The sequence below is a fragment of the Callithrix jacchus genome, chromosome 19 (genome assembly GCF_049354715.1).
Source record: "Callithrix jacchus isolate 240 chromosome 19, calJac240_pri, whole genome shotgun sequence".
Lineage (NCBI taxonomy): Eukaryota > Metazoa > Chordata > Mammalia > Primates > Cebidae > Callithrix > Callithrix jacchus.
This window is the reverse complement of record NC_133520.1, coordinates 9,094,117-9,113,821: the sequence shown is the minus strand read 5'-3', so window position 1 is coordinate 9,113,821 and position 19,705 is coordinate 9,094,117. Positions and strand designations below refer to the sequence as shown.

At 38.7% G+C, this 19,705-nt stretch overlaps 1 protein-coding gene across 9 annotated transcripts in view; it reads right to left on the bottom strand.

The window, feature by feature from the left end:
• The window catches only part of LOC100408904 (transport and Golgi organization protein 1 homolog), a 56,512-nt gene that overhangs the window by 14,058 nt on the left and 22,749 nt on the right, over positions 1–19,705 (bottom strand). For 6 of the 9 annotated variants that reach the window (XM_078356535.1, XM_035280832.3, XM_054248162.2 and 3 more), the window contains exons 3-10: positions 17,413–17,499; positions 8,638–8,766; positions 4,985–5,006; positions 3,453–3,541; positions 3,034–3,111; positions 2,841–2,951; positions 1,733–1,804; positions 1,448–1,552 (exon numbers count right to left, since the gene is read on the bottom strand). In XM_078356535.1, coding sequence (XP_078212661.1) covers positions 1,448–1,552; positions 1,733–1,804; positions 2,841–2,951; positions 3,034–3,111; positions 3,453–3,541; positions 4,985–5,006; positions 8,638–8,766; positions 17,413–17,499 — 693 coding nt within the window. The remainder of the gene's footprint in view (positions 1–1,447; positions 1,553–1,732; positions 1,805–2,840; positions 2,952–3,033; positions 3,112–3,452; positions 3,542–4,984; positions 5,007–8,637; positions 8,767–17,412; positions 17,500–19,705) is intronic. The other 3 variants (XM_078356540.1, XM_078356534.1, XM_078356541.1) reach the window with 3 other exon arrangements.

Below are 19,705 nucleotides of genomic sequence, written 5' to 3'. Positions count from 1 at the left end.
GACACCTTACACTAAAATTAACTTCAGATGGATAAAAGACTTTAACATAAGACCTGGCACCATAAAAACCCTAGAAGAAAATCTAGGCAAAACCATTCAGGACATAGGAGTAGGCAAGGACTACATGAACAAAACACCAAAAGCATTGGCAACAAAAGTCAAAATAGACAAATGGGACCTAATCAAACTCCACAGCTTCTGCACGGCAAAAGAAATAGTCACTAGACTGAATCGGCAACCAACAGAATGGGAAAAATTTTTGCAGTTTACCCAGCTGACAAAGGGCTGACATCCAGAATTTACAGAGAACTCAAACAGATTTACAAGAAAAAAACAAACAAGCCTATTCAAAAGTGGGCGAAGGATATGAACAGACACTTTACAAAAGAAGACATACATGAGGCCAACAAACATATGAAAAAATGCTCATCATCACTGGTCATCAGAGAAATGCAAATAAAAACTACCTTGAGATACCATCTCACGCCAGTTAGAATGGCAATCATTAAAAAATCTGGAGACAACAGACGCTGGAGAGGATGTGGAGAAATAGGAACACTTTTACATTGCTGGTGGGAGTGTAAATTAGTTCAACCATTGTGGAAGACGGTGTGGCGATTCCTCAAAGACCTAGAAATAGAAATTCCATTTGACCCAGCAATCCCATTACTGGATATATAACCAAAGGACTATAAAGAACACATGCACTATAATGCATTCTACTATAAGAACACATGCACATGAATGTTCATTGCAGCACTGTTTACAATAGCAAAGACCTGGAACCAACCCAAATGTCCATTGATGATAGACTGGACTGGAAAAATGTGGCACATAGACACCATGGAACATTATGCAGCCATCAAAAACGATGAGTTCATGTCTTTTGTAGGAACATGGATGAATCTGGAGAACATCATTCTCAGCAAACTGACACAAGAACAGAAAATGAAATACCGCATATTGTCACTCATAGGTGGGTGATGAATGAACAATGAGAATACATGGACACAGGGAGGGGAGCACTACACACTGGGGTCTATTGGGGGAAAAGAGGAGGGACAGTGGCGGGGGGGAGCTGGGGAGGGATAGCATGGGAGAAATGCCAGATGTGGGTGAAGGGGAGGAAGACAGCAAATCACACTGTCACGTGTGTGCCTATGCAACTATCTTGCATGTTCTTCACATGTACCCCAAAACCTAAAAGGCAAAAAAAAAAAAAAAAGCAAGACTAAACACTCTGATAAGCAAAATAAATTGTACAGAAAACCCGGGACAGAAAATGTATACCTATACTCAATTTTGGAAATATAGTTTAAACCTGGCATATCTAAGAACAGAATCCTGCATGTACATTACCTTGAAAATAGATCTGAAAAAAGGCATTCATGTGATATGATACTGGGTTCTCTATTTGACATGACCCAGGGCATGTACTTTCCTTTACCTGCTCCTTTTTCTTCTTAAGCCTAGCATTTTCTTCTTGAACCCGACGGCATTCAGACTTCACCTTCTCTTCACTAAGCTTAGCTTCAGTAAGTGCAATTTGAACCTAATGCAAAACACTCCTATTAGTGAATTAATTCCAAAGAAAACAAAAAAAAAGTTACTTTCCCAACCCAATATCACGTAGTTTTTGTTTTTCGCACGTTTTAGCACATGTCAAATTTTTGCTCCTCAATAAAACCATGATATGGTTTTAATATCCTGCAGGAATTATAGTCAGCTTTACCTCCGAAAATTCTGAAGCATTCATGGAAATAACATCTTTTAACGTCTCAATAGATTTCTTCTTTTCTGATATCTGCCATGTAAAAACAGAACACAAAACGCATATTAGGATTTCAGTAGAAACACTGGGATATACACTAAAAAGAGGAAACATCAACAAACTATATCCTAGAGCCATCCTGTGTTTCAGGTAAAAGCAGGTTTTCCAGTTTTACCCTAGGGAAAAATCAAGAACTTAAAGAGGTAAGGGAAAATAAGGCATAATTTTTCATGGCATACATAACCTTCCTTGTTAGAATAAAATGTGGTAGACGGCGAGACTAAAAGATGAAAGAAAAGAAATTGAAGAAACTTTCAAGTTAACCAGTTCAAAGCAATGTGGTTTTTTTTCCCTTGGGGCAAGAAAGAGAAAAAAATCCCCAAGGTACTTTAAAAGTTCTCTTGCCTAAATTAAAAATGGTAGAATTGGAGTGAGAATAGACAGATCATGCATATACAAGAATTCCAAATCATTTATGAAGATCCTGGCTCCTCAAGGGGATGGGGCATAATCCTTCACTTTTTAACTGTGGGCTGTGTTGCTAACTTCCTTCCAAAGAGTACAATAATGCAAAAGGTTAAAAAAAAAAGTAATTTTAATGTGAAGAAACCCAGCAATACTAAGCTCGGTGAGGTCATCAAGATTAACAGGATGTGAGATTTACGGGAACCCTCTTTACTATCTTTGCAATTTTTATGTCATTCTGAAACTATTCTATTAATAAAGTAAAATGCTTATAGCGAAAAAAAAAAAAAACTCTGGAAAACAAACAAACAAAAAAAACCCAAGGACTGTTCAACTGGATTGTGGTTTCTTAGTTTCCCCACGTTTTGGAGGCAGAGCCAAGCAATACAACAATTACCTAGGGTTGAGAACCAAAATCCTTCCTAGGCCCGTAAGAATAACTTCTTGTGTAAGTACCTAAAATCCCACAAAAACGGACAGAAGTAGGTTCAACATCCCTGACTCGCACTCTTACTTCACAGAACACCATGGAAAATAAAAAGTTCAACTCCATCTACAGAGTTCAAAAACCAAGTATTAGTAACACTTAGCAGAAAACTCTTACCAAATCCTGATTCTTGACACTCTGTTCTCTCGTAGATTCCAACATAACACGAAGTTTTTTAGCTTTGCCACCCAGAATTTCCTTTTCTTTTTCAAGTTTCTTGATTTTATCCTATAAAAAAGATTCTAAGATTAGTTACACTCATTAATTTTTACTTTTGTTTTAAAATGTAATCCCCAAAAGAAGTTTTTACCTTAAATTTAATTGCTTTACCAGGGAGAATCATTCTTTGCTTCCTGGTTTCTTGAATATGTTTCTTTAATTGCTTGATCTACAAATAATAAAGCATTCAGAATCCACAAAAACACGGTATTGTGCTATTGGAACCTACTTTGAAGTGACTGACCTCTTATAGAAGAAAACAGCACTTTACACATATGATTGCTTAAGATCTGGATGGTTTAGAGGAATTAATGAAATATTTAAATTAAAAATTTAATTTAAATTTTAAAAATTTAAAATTCCATTAATTTTAAAATAATATTCCATTATTAATAATATTATTCCATTAAAATGAATATTATTTTAAAATACCATAGTAACTGAACTATAAGACAGGTGAAAATCATTCAAGCTGGGACCATGGGAAAGAAAACAAAAGAATAATTATACCTTCTGTTCATAATTTGACAATTTCTGTTCAAGTTCTGTATTTTCTTTCCTAATAATCTTCAACTTCTCAGAAATCTGCTGTTCGGTGACTGAAAAAAGAAAATATATAAGGGTATTATGATCACTAAATGAAACTGAATTACCCAATGTATCAGCAGAAAGACATGTTATCTGGCACTATGAGGAAAAAGAACTTCTTCGCATAACTATTATGGTTTTGAAATGTGATATGGTTTGGATTGTGTCCCCACCAAATCTCAAGTCAAATTATCGTCCCCAGTGTTGGAGCTGGGGCCTGGTGGGAGGTGATTGGATCATAGGGGTGACTTCTCTTGAGTGGTTTATCACCATCCCTGTGGTGCTGCTCTTGTGACAGTGACTGAGTTCTTATGGAGACTGGTTGTTTAAAAGTGTGCCGCACCTCCCCGCTCACTCTCTCTTGCTCCTGCTCCTGCCATGTAAGACGACCTGCTCTTGCTTTGCCTCCTGCTTTGGTTAAAGCTCCCTGAGGCCTCCCCAGAGGCAGATGTCACAATGCTTCCTGTATAGCCTGCAGAATTATGAGCTAATTAAACCTCTTTCTCATAAATTACCCAGTCTCAGGTATTTGTTTTTTTGAGACAGGGTTTCGGTCTATTACCCAGGCTGGAGTTCAGTGGCACAATCTCAGCTCACTGCAAACTCCACCTCCTGAGCTCAAGCAATTCTCCTGTCTCAGACTCCCAAGTACCTGAGACCACAGGTGTGTGCCACCACACCCGCGGCTAATTTTTGTATTTTTTATTTTATAGAGATGGGGCTTCTCCATGTTGCCCAGGCTGGTCTCAAACTCCTGAGCTCAAGCAATTCTCCTGCCTCGGCCTCCCAAAGTGTTGGGATTACAGGCATGAACCATCCCACCTGGCCTTGGGTATTTCTTTACAACAGTGTGAGAACAGATTAATACAAAAAGCAATCTGCTAATAGGAATAAGAATGTAAAAATATTGTTACAATTTAAGAAAAATATAATAAAAACCTTTATTTCAATGAGAGTCTAATTTAAATTTATTTCCAAGATGGGAAGCACAGTAAAATGTTATAGGTCAATATTCCTCCCTGCATAAAGCACTTTTTCTTCTCAGAAAATGGTATCGCTTCAAACATGTCATTGGCAAAGAGAAACAGAAAATGCAAGCATGCTGATTTATATTTCTAGTCCTGAAATTATCTACTTAAATAAATATTTAATATACTAAATCGTTAGCACAGAAAAACTGGTCACATGTAATAAACCAGTACATCAACGTTTAAGGTAAATCTGCCCCCAATGAAACTAATCTTCTCCCTACTCCCACAATTTCTTCCTCCTCATCTCCTGTCTCAGTTGGTAGCATCACCATTTATTCTATCATCCAAGCTAGCAACCTAGGAAGAGGAGAGTTTTCATAAGCTGTAAGTTAGTCAGACATCAGAAGTCACTAAACCTACTTCCATATCAAACACCAATATAGAGGGAATAGTACAAATAACAAAACAAGCCTAAAGATTTACCTTGATATACTCTACTCTTCACCTAGAAAAGACAAATAAAAATGAAATTTTATGTCAAACATTTCATTAATAGGTGTATACAGTTCCTAACACAACAGTTGGAATTGTAACCAAATGAGAATTTAATAAGTTTGCTTTAGCATAATAAATCCACAAGGTTAAAACATTTAAAAAGGTTACAAAAGCATTTCAAGTTTTACAGCAGTGACATGTTGCAGTCTGACAGATGAAGCACTAAGATAAATATCTTACTCCGCAGCTAAAGATATGTTTACATACCTAAATGAACACCAGTCTCATGAAATGAGCACTTCACTTGAATAACAGAAATGGCTAGTATTTTTATAATAAATATGTTAACATTTTATTTTCTCAAAGTCACTTATTTGACAACTCCAAAGAGCCAGAATGGAATCTAAAAACACTGACTACTCAAAAAGACTCTGAGGAAACAAAATTAAAGGTATAATCTTCGTACTAAGATACACCTCTTTTGCTTTCCAGAAAATATCTGAGAAATCCTGTTCAAAGTTGACTACTGGCTGGATTTAGAAACGATTCTATTAACATTAAGGCAGATCATTTGACTTTCTTAGACCACTAAAAACAGTGCTCATGAACCTGACAGGGAAGGGAAGACTGCTAGAGGAAAATGCACAAGCAACGACACAAATGACAACTATCATCTTCCTGGAAGGGCAGGACCCAAATCATCCGCCAAAAACAGCACTAAATTATGAGACAATAAAAGCCAAGCAGTAACTAATTTTTTTTTTTCTTTTTTGAGACAGAGTTTCGCTCTCCTTACGCAGACCGGAGTGCAATGGCGAAATCTCGGCGCACCGCAACCTCCGCCTCCTGGGTTCAGGCAATTCTCCTGCCTCAGCCTCCTAGTAACTAATCTTTAAAAAAGAATTTTACTAAATTTCTTGGCAACCCAGAACATATTTATCCCTTTCAAATGTCATAAATGGTGATGAGACACTAACACCAGTTCACAAATCACCCAGAATAATAATCTCACTGGGTGAGATTATTATACTGTTTACATAATACACTGTATAATATACTTTTATCATGTATAGCAATTAATATACTGTATAAATAATAATTACAGTATCTAAATCTCACTTAAAATACTATTACTATAGGAATATGCATTCAGAAATTTCCAACATGCAAAGAAATTACTCTCTCTCTAACGGCCTTGCTAATGAGAGCAAACTTCCTGTGCTCCATTTCACCCAAACTAACAGGCAAGCAGAGACCAAGGTTCCAAAACTCAAATGCTGAGGCTGAGGAACAGCAGTTAGGACAGAGGGCCTATATAACTTTCTGAAAAACAAAAAAGGTGTTAGACTTTTTTTATTAATAAATAGGAGAAACAACAGTGGGAAATGTAAAATGTTTTCACCTTTTCCCCTTCCATTTACCCTTCGATTCTCCCTTTTTATCTGAGGAAAAGTCCTGTGAGGTTCAAGAAAGCCTCACGGGAAAAAAGACCCTTCTTTATACGTGATTTTACAATCAACTGTGAAAGCAGAGAAAAATTATTAACGATGATATATGTGATATAATTAGGAAATCAGAAGAAGAATACTTAGTTTTAGAAAGATTTGCATTCAATTATTTTGGCCATTTTAACTGTTAAATTTCAATCGAAAGCTTTTCATATCTGCAAAGCTCATTGATACAAAATAATCTTCTCCTAATTATGTTAAATAACATATTCTCCCAAATATGTTAAGCTAAATGCAATACAGTATAATCATAAGTAGGTACAAGTATGAGTATACACACTTACACATACATATGTTTACGTCTGAAAGATAAATTCTGCACAGAAGACTAAAAGATTAAAAAGACTTAATCGTGTCTTTGCACATGATATAATCTGTATTTCCAAATAAAAAATATTTTGAGGAAAATAGTACATAATCAAATCAGAAACACACATCTTTTAAAAACTGAAAACTTACCTCATCTAGATAAAAGAATTTTTATCATTTTCTTGTATTTCCTTGCAGCATTTATTTTCTGTGTGTATATTTACGACAGTTTACACCTTAAAGGCTTAGTTTCTACTTTTTTTCTACTTCATGTTAAATTGTATTTGTTGTGCTCCTGTTTTTGAATTATATAAAGCAGACTAATATCCCATTATATGAACATAAAATAATTTAACAATTTTCCTACTGTGAATCACAGCAGGTTGTGCAAAGTTTTCACTCTAATAAATACTGTTCCACTGAATGCTCTTATGTAAGATATTTATAACTTTTTTTTCATACAGATTCTCACTCCGTTGTCCAGGCTGGAGTGCAGTGGCACAACCTGCCTCCCCGGTTCAAGCGATTCTCCTGCCTCAGCCTCCAGAGTAGCTGGGATTACAAGCTTCTGCCACCACACCCAGCTAATTTTTGTATTTTTGGTAGAGATGGGGTTTCGTCTTGTTGCCCAGGCTGGCCTCAAACTCCTAGCCTCATGTGATCCACCTGCCTCGGCCTCCCAAAATGCTAGGATTACAGGTGTGAGCTACCAGGCCCAGCCATGCAAGATATTTAATGTATGACTGGTTATTTCTTTTCTTTTCTATCTATTTATTTATTTATTTATTTGGAGATGGAGTCTCACTCTGTGGCCTAGGCTGGAGTGCAGTAGCACATGTGGCCTCACTGCAGCCTCCACCTCCCAGGTTCAAGTGATTCTCTGCCTCAGCCTCCCAAGTAGCTGGAATTACAGGCGTGCGTCATGACACCAGCTAATTTTTTAATTTTTAGTAGAGATGAAGTTTCATCATGTTGGCCAGGCTGGTCTCAAAATCATGGCCTCAGTGATCTGCCTGCCTTGGACTCCCAAAGTGCTGAGATTAGAGGTGCGAGCCATCGTGCCTGGCCGACTAGTTATTTCTTTTGGATAGATTACTAGACATGATAGTAATACAATATAAAAGGAGATAACCATTTTTAAGACTTCTGACGCATATCATGAAACTACTTTTCAGGATGGCTCTAAGAATTCCCAGTTCTACTAACAGTGTACATATGACCTATCTAATTGTTTTTTTTTTTCCTTTTTGAGTTGAGATAAAGACCCAACTAATTCTTATTATTTAAATTTTGATATAAGGGACATATAAATTGAAATTATCCCATCCAGATTATACATGTTATCTTGTTGTTACTTAAGAATTTATCAACACAAGGGCTGACTGCAGTGACTCACACCCGTAATCCCAGCACTTTGGGAGGCCGAAGCGGGTGGATCACAAGGTCAGGAGTTCAAGACCAGCTTGGCCAAGATGGTGAAACCCCATCTCTACTAAAAATACGAAAAAAAGAAAAAATTAGCTGCGAATGGTGGTGGGCGCCAATTAACCCAGCTACTCAGGAGGCTGAGGCAGAGAATTGTTTGAACCCGGGAGACGGAGGTTGCAGTGAACCAAGAGCTGCCTGGGGGATAGAGCAAGACTCTGTCTCAAAAAAGAAAAAAGACAATTTACCAAGACAAAAATTACACCAAATTATTTTACAGGGTTAGCTTGAATTAAAAGCGTTAATTTCTGTTCATGTTAGTAACTAAAAAAGAAACAAAAGGGCTATTATAAAACCATACTTGAATTTATGAGATATAGTATACATTAATTTACTCACAACAAGGATAGTTCTCCAGAAGAAAACAGCAACTAAAACAATTCCCAAGAAGGCAGTGATAAGAACAGGTTTCCATGGCAGTCCATAAAAATCGGGCCCAGGCTGATCATCAGGCAATGTAGAAACTAGCTGAAAACGGCATATTAGAAATAATGAGAAAACTTAAAGAAACTTAACATAAAGCAGTCACAAAGACTCATCCATCGAAACTCTAAAAGAACTCTGTCAGATAACTATCCCCTCAAAAATCTTCCATAGCTCTCACTGCTTCAAGAAAGATAGGACACTGGGAGTCTCATACACTTAGTGTTTGGCTTGTAGTGTTTCAAAGAATTACGAGTCTAAATGTCTTTAGGTTGAGCATATATTTCTAGTTTGCAATAGGCCCTGATACAATATGTTATCTAAAACATGGCTAGAATCTCTCTGGATCATACTTTTCTCTTGAGTAAGTTGGTTTTTGTTGCTTAAAAAAACACGTAAGACAAAAAACCTCAGATATACACGTGATCAACTTTTTATGGCTAAAAATAAAACCAATACTATGATAATGAATACCACAAAGAAGTGCTATTCCTCTAAGACTTACAATCTTAAATCAACTCTTACATAAACAAAGAACAAATGCTGAGTAAATTATGATAGCTCCTGATAACCGATCTACATAAACCGCTTTGACTTTAGTGCCTTAATTCTAAATATTTCCTTGAAGACAGTACATTAAACACCTGTCTGCTCTATGCTGTTTTCACGGTCCTCTGCAAGTACACTATCATACTGGCCCCATCTCCCAACAGTGCCGGGGGTTATAGTGAAAAGACCTGTAGGCTGTGATTTCATCATGACTATACACCAGAACATAAAGTGCGGTCATTACGTTAAGTACTCAATTAAAACAAAAGTGACGAAACCTCAAACACACTTCCACCTGACTCCCTAAACAGCATAAAACGTCTTGCCTTCCTCGGATCTGACACGCCGTTTCTCCTTTGCAGAGACAATCGGTGCACCCACTCTGCTTAGAATTCGTCCACCCGCCTGCCAAAGGTGGGGTCCCTCCCTGGGAATGGGTACCCTCACCTCCAGCAGCTGGGCTATGAAGGCTGTGTAGAGCACCGACAGGGGTCCCAGAAGTTCCGGGACAAGTGGGAAGCTGGGACAAGTGGCTGGCCACATCTTAAGGTTATATGGCTTGTGGAAAAGAACAAGGATAATGAATAGTATGGAAATCACATTCCAAAAGTTGAAGAAACTGGGGGCATGTGATATGTGGGGGAAACAGATGATATCTGTAGATAAAGATAACCATTCTTAGATCTTTAAAGGTCTATCTTTGGCCAGGCACGGTGGTTCACACCTGTAATCCCAGCATTTTGGGAGGCGGAGGTGGGCGGATCATGAGGTCAGGAGATGAAGACCATCCTGACTAACATGGTGAAACCCCATCTCTACTAAAAATACAAAAATTAGCTTGGCATAGTGGCGCACGCCTGTAGTCCCAGCTACTCAGGAGGCTGAGTCAGGAGAATCGTTTGAACCCTAGAGGCGGAGGTTGCAGTGAGCCGAGATCAAGCCACTGCCCTCCAGCCTGGAAACAGAGCAAGACTCCATCTCAAAACAAAACAAAGAAAACCTAAAGTCAACTCAGAGGAACAATCAAGCAAGAAGAAACAGGAAAACCCTGAGAAAGAAGAAAAATGAAGGGTGCAATGTGAGAGGAGAGTGGGATCTATAATCACAGAATGGTGCTAGCCCAAGAATGCAGACAGATCACAGGGCAGAATAAAAAATCCAGAAATAGACCCAACTGCACTGAAAATTTGGGATACAGCAAGTCAGCTGGGGAAAAACAGAGTTTCTAATAAGTGGTATTACATATCTAGATAACAATATGGGAAATGATAAAATTGGATCTTTTTCTTAGCATTCATAAATTCCAAGTGAATCAGAAACCTGAATGTAAAAAATGAAAACAAGTAGTAGAAAATATTGTGTGAATGTCTCTATGTATTAGGTGAGTGGGGAAGACCTTCCTAATTATGTATCAAAATCCAAAAGCAACAAAGGAAAAGATTTGTAAATTTGATTACAGAAAAACAAAAAAAAACTTGCCCAACCCCAATCCACAAAAATTGCAAAATAAGCAGAGTTGGCAATTATAACCTAAGAAAAAATATTTGTAACATATTTTGAAGGATTAATATTCCTAAAATATAAGATGCTTTATAAATAAGAAGATGGCGGCCAGCAAACCTAGAGAAAAATGGGCTGAGGAAATGAGCAGATCCCACGAAAAGAAATGCAAATAATTAAAAAAGACATAGAAACATGCCCTGCCTCTCTCATCAATTTTGGAAAATTATCAGCCATTTGAAGAAATCTTCAAATATTTTTCCAAACACCTTTCTTCCCCTCTTCTACAGAGATTCCAGTTACACATCTATTAGGCTGCCTGACAGCATCCCATAGCTCACTGATGCTGTGTTCATTTTTCTTGGGGTCTTTTTCCCATTTTGTTTCATTGAGGATAGTTTCTATTGCTGCATCTTCTAGTTCACTCACCTTTTCTTTTTTTTTTTTTTCACCTTTTCATCTACAATGGCTACTCTGGCATGAATCCCTTCCAGTGCATTTATCATCTCAGGCACCATGTAGTTTTCATCTCCAGAAATCTGATTTGGGTCTTTTTAAAAAAACAAATCTTTCATTTCTCTCTTTATTTTTATTTTTATTTTGAGATAGAGTCTCACTCTGTCACCCAGGCTGGAGTGCAATGGTGTGATCTCAGCTCACTGCAACCTCAGCCTCCTGGGTTCAAGCTATTTACCTGCCTCACCCTCCCATGTAGCTGGGATTACAGGTGCCCACCATCACACTTGGCTAATTTTTGTATTTTTAGTAGAGATAGGGTTTCTCCATGTTGGCCAGGCTGGTCTTGAACTCCTGACCTCATGATATGCCCTCCTCAGCCTCCCAAAGTGGTGGGATTATAGGTGTAAGCCACCGTGCCCGGATGTCTCTCCTTACTTTTGAAACACCTGAAGTACAGGAAGTCACTGATTTAACACCCTTGCCTAAATCTACCATCTCTGGCAGTTCTTGGTTGGCTTTGATAGGCTGATTTTTCTCCTCATCCTGGTTTATATTTTTTTGCTTCTTTGCGTGCCTGATAATCTTTGAATGGATGTCATGCTTACGAACACATATCCTAGAACTTTGCACTAGGATGTAATTCAATTACTTGGAAACAGTGTGGTTTTCAGTCTTAAGATTTGTCAAGCAAGACAGTAGCATTTAGTCAGAGGCAAGACCCTTCTGAGTACTCTGGATCTCTCCACAATTATTAGGTTTTCCAGGCACTGCTTCTAGCTCTGTGTCAAAAACCATTCCCTCTGACCACTTAGATGATTTCTGTTGGCTGTGAGTAGTTCTGTTACACTCATGTGCCGATCAGTATTCTGCTCAACACTCAGAGGGGACCCTTCACAGACTCCCAGAGTTCTCTCTCTGCATAGCTCTCTCTTCTTGCTACTCTGCCCTGTGAACTCTAGCTACCTGGGTCTCTTTGGACTCCCAGTACCATCTCCTCATCTCAGGGTGTCCACCTGGCTCCACTTGGGTTCTCTCTTTCTGTGCCATGGCCTGGGAACTCGGACAACTGGAGAGCTCATGGCATATGTTCCTTCTCTTTCAAGACTTACTGTCCTTTGTTGCCTGATGTTCAATGTCTTGAAAAATATTGTTTCATTTATTTTGTCTGGTTTTTTAAAAATTGTTTCAGTTGGGAGGATAAAGCTGACTCTATAAAGCCATCATGAATGGATGTGCAAATCATTTGCTTATTTCTTAATGGTAGGAGAAATAACAAAATAAAGTTTCTAATAGAGGAGGAAAATGACAGGGTGGATGGAACTGAAACAAAAGCTAGAGTTCTCCGAACAGATCTTGTTTTACAAATTGACTTTGGATCTTGTAAATATGTTAGATCAAGCTTGTCCAATCCACAGCCCACAGGCCACATGCAGCCCAGGACAGCTTTGAATGCAGCCTGAGGCAAATTCGTAAACCTTTTAAAAACATTATGGGTTTTTTTAGCACATCAGCTAGTGTATTTTATGTGTGGCTCAAGGCAATTCTCCTTCTTCTCATGTGGCCCAGGGAAGCCAAAAGATTGGAAACTCCTGTGTTAGAGAATTGTAAAACAAAAATATTTTAAAGGGCAATCCCTAAAAATTGAAACAAAAAATAAATTAACCCATGTATTGACTTGGTGAAAGGACCACAGAAAGGAATTAGTTCAAACACAGCCTAGTGGGACTTAGCTTAAAGACAAAAAGACTGCAAAACATTAAGATATTTTCAGTAACGTATTATTGGTGGCAGTGTTAGTGTTTGTGTTTAATACTGTTGCATGAATACTGTAAGATAAAAACACTATGTTGCTGTGAAACTGAGATTTCCAACACTGAAGAAACAAGATACAAATTTAAGATCGATGAAGTGAGAAAAATTTGTCTAGCATACTTACTTTCTACTGGAATTATCCGTATGACATTATGATGAATATTCACATAAAAAACCATCACATACTTCCTAGCTTTGTCCTCTGAAAAGTCCTAGAAGTCACGGCTAACTCATAAGCAATAAGCAATCTTAGTACCTAGAATGTAATCTCTAAATAGTGTCTCTCATTAAAAGGACCCAGAATTCTTTGGAGAAATAATTCCTTCAAGATTTGGGCAGGAAATGTACAAGATGTGCTTGGAAAATCTTGTCATACTATTAACAGAAAGCACGGAAAGTAGCAATGACCACTAGCGGTGTCAAACGGGCCCAGGAACAAGCTGAACAGGGGTCCATTCAAAAATGGGAGAAAACGATCATCAATAAGAATAACTGGCCAGGCATGGTGGCTCACGTCTGTCATCCCAACACTTAGGGAGGCTGAGGCGGGCAAATTACTGGAGCCCGGGATTTTGAGACGAGACTGAGAAACATGACGAAACCCTGTCTGTATAAAAAAACATTAAAAAGGAGCTATGAGTGGTGGCGCACATCTACAGTCCCAGCTACTCAGGAGGCTGAGGTAGAAGGATCACCTGCACTCAGGGAGGTGGAGGATGCAGTGAGTCATGATCACACCACTGTACTTCAGCCTAGGCAACAGAGTGAGACCCCATCATAGAACAAAAAAAAGGGAATTGCTACGATTACTGAGAAGTTAGACTAGTAGGCTTCTAAGGTCTCTTCCAATCCTAAAATTCCACTAACTATTAATCAACTATTGATCTATGAGTCTGACCTCTGGTGCAGTTTTCCCAATAAAGTCAGCACCCCATGACTCCCCAACCCTATCAAATAATTATATATATAAACTACTTGATACTTCACATATTTTACATATCTTCCATTTTCTCCAATTTTCACATATATTTATTTAGTAAACCTTTTTTTAAGCCTGTCAAAAGTCAGAATTACACTTTATATCTCTTAGAATCTTTTATGCCTAGCAATTTCTGGTACATATTTAGCCATCAAAATCCTCTTTTGACAATCACTCTCAAGTCAGCAACTTATAATTCTGAACCCTTCTATCTTGCCAATCATGTCTGTCTTTCCTTGTTAGCCCCTAATCACAGATCCTATCCCACACCACTCCTATCCCCCCAGCCCAGGCCTAGAAGACGGCTCTGTGGCTATGTAGAAATACAATGAATAAAGAATTCCTTCCACAACTAGGGGGCTATTAAACTTTTCAAGTGATAATTTCATTCTGAAAACCAATGAATTCTAAATTCTGAGACGGTCTTAATCACTGAAAATTTCATTAGCCCAATTGCACAGACAATACAAATCTTCACCACCACGACCATGGAGAATACTGAAAAACGGTTTGGTTTTCCTACTTGTTTTCCATTCTGGTGGTCTTTCTCCTGAAATCCGCAGGTATTCAATGTCTTTATATGCCCTCTGACCATCCAAATGAGAATTAGGTGAGGTATGAGATCTTACAACGCCAGATGCTATATCAGACATTTTGCATTATTAAATCATTTAATGCTTACCAACAATTGAAGTAGGTATTATCTACATTTTTCAGATGAGAAAGTTCAGGTTCAAAGTTTAGTCATTTGCCCTAAACCTCTAAGTAATGGCTTTAGGGTTGGAAAGCAAATCATCCTGGCTTGAAACCCATGCATTTTAACAGAAAAACAACAAAAACCCTCTTTCCTATTTGAGTCTTGAAATAACAGGACCTAGAAGAAACTGCTTTAGTGAGGAGCATACTTTCCCTGTAGCTCTAAGGGCAACCTGGCCTCCAACTTCGAGAGCTTGCGTATTCCTCTAACTCACCAAGAGAAAAAAGTCCAATTTCAGCAAGTACCACAAGGGGGAGCTAAGTCCTAAAAAGCCTAGATAAGCTTCTAGGCATTAAATGCCTCATTTCAAGCATGGCTCTCTTAGAAAGATTTGAATAAATATTCTGCCGTAAGTGACACTTTCTAAGAAACAGACCCGACAACCCCTTTCCTGCTTAAAATCTTCTGAGGATCTCTGCCAACAATGATCTCACCACGCACCATGACACACAGTTTTCTGACTTCTGCGTCCCTCCAACAGACCTTTCCCCTCTTAGCTCCATACTTTTTAATTTGTATTTTTTCTGAGACAGGACCTTGCTCTGTTGTCCAGGCTGGAGCATGGTGGCACAATCTCCGCTAACTGCAACCTCTGCCTCCTGGGCTCAAGCAATTCCCCTGCCTTAGCCTCCCAAGTAGCCGGAATTACAGGTGCACATCACCATGCCCAGCTAATCTTAACTCCACACTTTAACAGCACCAACTGGTCAAGAACAGTGGCTCACGCCTGTAACCCCAGCATGTTGGGAGACCATGGTGGACTGCTCCCATGGGCTAAGGACTTCGAGACCAGTCTGGGCAACATTGCGGAACCCCACCTCTACTAAAAATACAAAAAAAAAAAGCCAGGCATGGTGGTGCACGCTTGTGATCCCAGCCTCCCAGCCACTAAGTGGACTGAGGCAGGAGGATCACTTGAGCCCAGGAGGCAGAGGTTGCAGTGAGCTGAGATCACACCACTGCACTCCAACCTGGACGACAGAACAAAACCCCGTCTCAAAAAAAAGGAAAAAAAGAATTAACACCAACTACTCACGCTTCCCTGGCTTCCCCAGATAACCTTTCCTTCATGCCTTCACTTCTCTGAATGTGTTATTTTTTCTGCCTGACTGCATGGTGCCCGGCCCCCTGCCCATCTCCCTCCCCAGCCCTTCTATTTGGCAACTCCAAGTCAAGCTCCCATCTGTCTTTCGACTGTGCTTAAAGCATCTCTCAGTAAACTTCCGGCCTTTCATATCACTCTCCCACCACAGTGAACCAATTTATGCCATAGATTGTGCTACCATCAGGTAAATACTTCTCTTTCTGCTCATTATCACAGTACATTTCAAGTGAATGTCTCTCTCTCCTGCCTCTTTCCATCATGCCCACTTCTGAGCCAATTGTTTTTAATATCAAGGGAATCATGCAATGGGAACTGCAATGACTACACAGAATCCAGAGCAGGTCAGGTCTCTGTGACCAATGAACTGCTGTCTCACACTCATCTCCTGAGCAGTCTCTTCATCAGGAGTGAAGCCAAACAGGCAATAGGACTGACTATGCAACCCCTGAGGGCATCGGGAAATTGTAAGCATAGTGGTAGCTCTGTGACTTGATTCTGCCTATCTCATCTAAGAACTGCCCTAGCCCAGCAGCCTGCATGCTCTGCAGTAACCCCAAACAGCTATTCAGACTTCTACATGAAGACAGGCATCAATTACTATATATTCTAAAACTCAGAAAATAATCAGATGGGGCCAGGCACAGTGTTATAGATATATTATGCAGCCCATCACCCTAGCACTTTGGGAGGCCAAGGCAGGTGGATCACTTGAGGTCAGGAGTTCGAGACCAGCTTGGCCAACAGGGTGAAACTGCATCTCTACTGAAAATACAAAACATTCGCCGGGTGGTGGCAGGCCTGTAATCCCAGCTACTCGGAGGCTGAGGTAGGAGAATTACTTGAACCTTGGAGGCAGAGGCTGCAGTGAGCTGAGACTGCACCACTGTACTCCAGCCTGGGCAGCAGAGCGAGACTCCATCTCAAAAAAATAATAATCAGATGGAATGCAGATACCAGAAAACAAAATCCTTTTAGTACAAAACCATTGTGCACCATAGATTAATGCTTTATAGAATGTGTAGTCAGTGCCTTAGAGATCTGAGACTGGACCTTATCTGAAACTCTCAGGTTCCCTTTTCCAAAGCTATAGCCATAATTTTTTAAATCATTAAACAGTCAATAATAAAAAAACTTTGTAAGTCTGCATTTTTGGCTCAATATAAAATTAGAGCTTGATTAATGTAACCTGATTTCTATATCCTTAACAAGTCTAACAGTTATCCAATAAATAGTTTTCAAATTGGGATACAGCTTCTCCTTTTGCTCATAAAATGAAGTTATTTGCCTTCTAACATTAATAAATACAAAACTATTGAATTCTTAGCTTTTCACCTATAAAGCAGCAAAGAAAAGCCTTGTATAAGAGCACACAGCCTTATATACAAATATCTATTTCAATATATTAGATAACTATCAGATTATGATAAAAATCTTATTTAAATTCTTTGGAAATTTTTCTTTTTCTTTCTTTCTAGGTAGTCACGTATAAGCCAACTTACAACGGAGAACAAGGCAGAAACCACAACTTACATCTGTTGGAACTTGTAGCTCTTCCTTGGAATATTCATGAACTACCTGGATTAGATCTTTTGGAAAATATCCAAAAAGGGGCCCGACCTAAACAAAAGAATGGGCAAAAGGGACAAATATCAATCAAATTCTGTGTGAGAAATATAAACGAGAGACTTCTTAGTAGTGTAGAAACTATACAAACACATAGGTAAGTAGATGTAACCAAGAGAGGTAGACAGTTGCTGTTGTAATTACACCAAGATTATTACTTATTACCCTGAGAATTTAGGTACAGAAAACTGTCAAGCAAACATTTCTAAAACTGCAGAATTTTTTTTTACTACATTCGGCTTAATTCTAAATGCAGGACATGTAAGGTTAGTGTTTAGAAGTAGATAAAAGATCTGTGTAAGGGAATATTATTGTATATTTTATATGATTAAAACTGCATAGCAAAGCTGGTTATAAACTCAATTCCAAATAACCTCTAGCAAAAATGTAGCTGCACATTTCATAGCATAGGTCATAACCCAGGACTTATAAATATTTCTTAAACAATAAACAACAGCCATGTCACAAGTAAAAAGAATACAAAGTTTCTAAAATACATGATCACTACAACAAAAGGCAAATACAGCTGACCCTTAAGCAATACAGGTGTTAGGAGCACAGTCAAAAATCTCATATAACTTCTGACTCCACAGAAACTTAACTACGAATAGCCTACCAGTAACTAGAAGCCTTACCAATAACATAAATGGTCAATTAATACATATTTTACATGTTATAGCTATATGTTTTATTCTTACAGTAGAGTAAGCTAGAGAAAAGGAAAGGTTATTAAGGCCAGGCATCGTGGATCATGCCTGTAATCACACTGGGCAGTGGCAGGAAGATCACTTAAGTTCACGAGTTCGAGACCAGCCTGGTGACATAGTGAGACCTTGTCTCTCCAAAAAATTTTTTAAAAAAACTAGCTGAGCACAGTGCCATGCACCTGTAGTCCCAACTACTGGGGAGGCTGAGGTGGGAGGATGACTTGAGCCCAGGAGATTCAGGCTGCAGTGAGGCCTTAGTGAGCCATGATGGCACCACTGCACTCGAGCCTGGGTGATAAAGTATTAAGAAAATCTAAAGAAAAACATATTTACTATTCATCAGTAAGTGGAAGTGGATAATCATCCTCATCATCTTCATGCTGGGTAGGCTGAAGCAGAGGAAGAAGAGGAGGGGTTGGTCCTGCTGTTTCAGTAGTGGCAGAGGCAGAGGAGGTAGAAGAGGAGGCACACACACTTGATGTAACTTTATGGAAATACAATGTAATTTCTGTCTAGCTTCTTTTGCTTTTTCATTTCTCTAAAAATGTTTCTGTATGGTACCAATTCTTCTTCTACTGTTTGCCTTATTTTCAGTGCCCATATCAGACGTTGGTCCATGTTATAACAGAAGGTAATAGCAGTCTTTAATAACTGAAACCCTTCTATCAGACTGTCTGATACTGACTTGTTCTCTGGCCTTTCTGTCTTCTTCCTCACTGTCTGGCACTAGTATATCCAAAAGACTGGCAGCTGGTATTCAACTTTCCCTTCAAGACTCAGGGGTTAGCAGATTTATAGATAAAGGCAGAAGGCAGCCCTGATCATAAACCCAGCTGCATTTGCACACAACAATGGAGTTGGCTTATCCCTTCCTCTTTTAAATCCTGCTGCTCACTTGTTTTCCTTATTAACAAATGTCCTTTATGGCATTTTTTTCCCCAAAATAGGGCACTTCTGTCAACATTAAAAACCCGTTCAGGCATATACCCTCTCTCCTAAATGATTTTCTTAATGGTGTCTATGAAATATTCTACTGCCTCCTGGTTGGCAGAAGCTGCTTCTGCTGTTGGTTTGACTTTCTTTAACGCAAACCACTTTCTAAAATTATCAAACCATCCTTTGCTGGCATTAAATTCTCCAGCGTTAGACCCTTCACTTGCCTTTTGCTTTAAGTTGTTATACAATGATTTTGCTTTGACTTAAATCACATTAGAATCTATAGGTATGCCTTTCTAACAGCAAGCCTATAACCACATAAAAGCTGTATTTTTAATAGTACATAAAATGGTATTTTGCAAAACTAAAAGTGTAAGATCTCCATGACTGCTGGCATAGCTGCAATAACAGCTTCAAGGATTTCCTTTTCCTTTTTATAATGGTCCTTATGCTAGATTTGTTAATCTTGCAAACACAGCTGCAAACCTCAATCTACGGCACCTATCAAGCAATTCAACTTTTTCTTGTAATGTCATTACTTTTCTCTGCTACTTGAG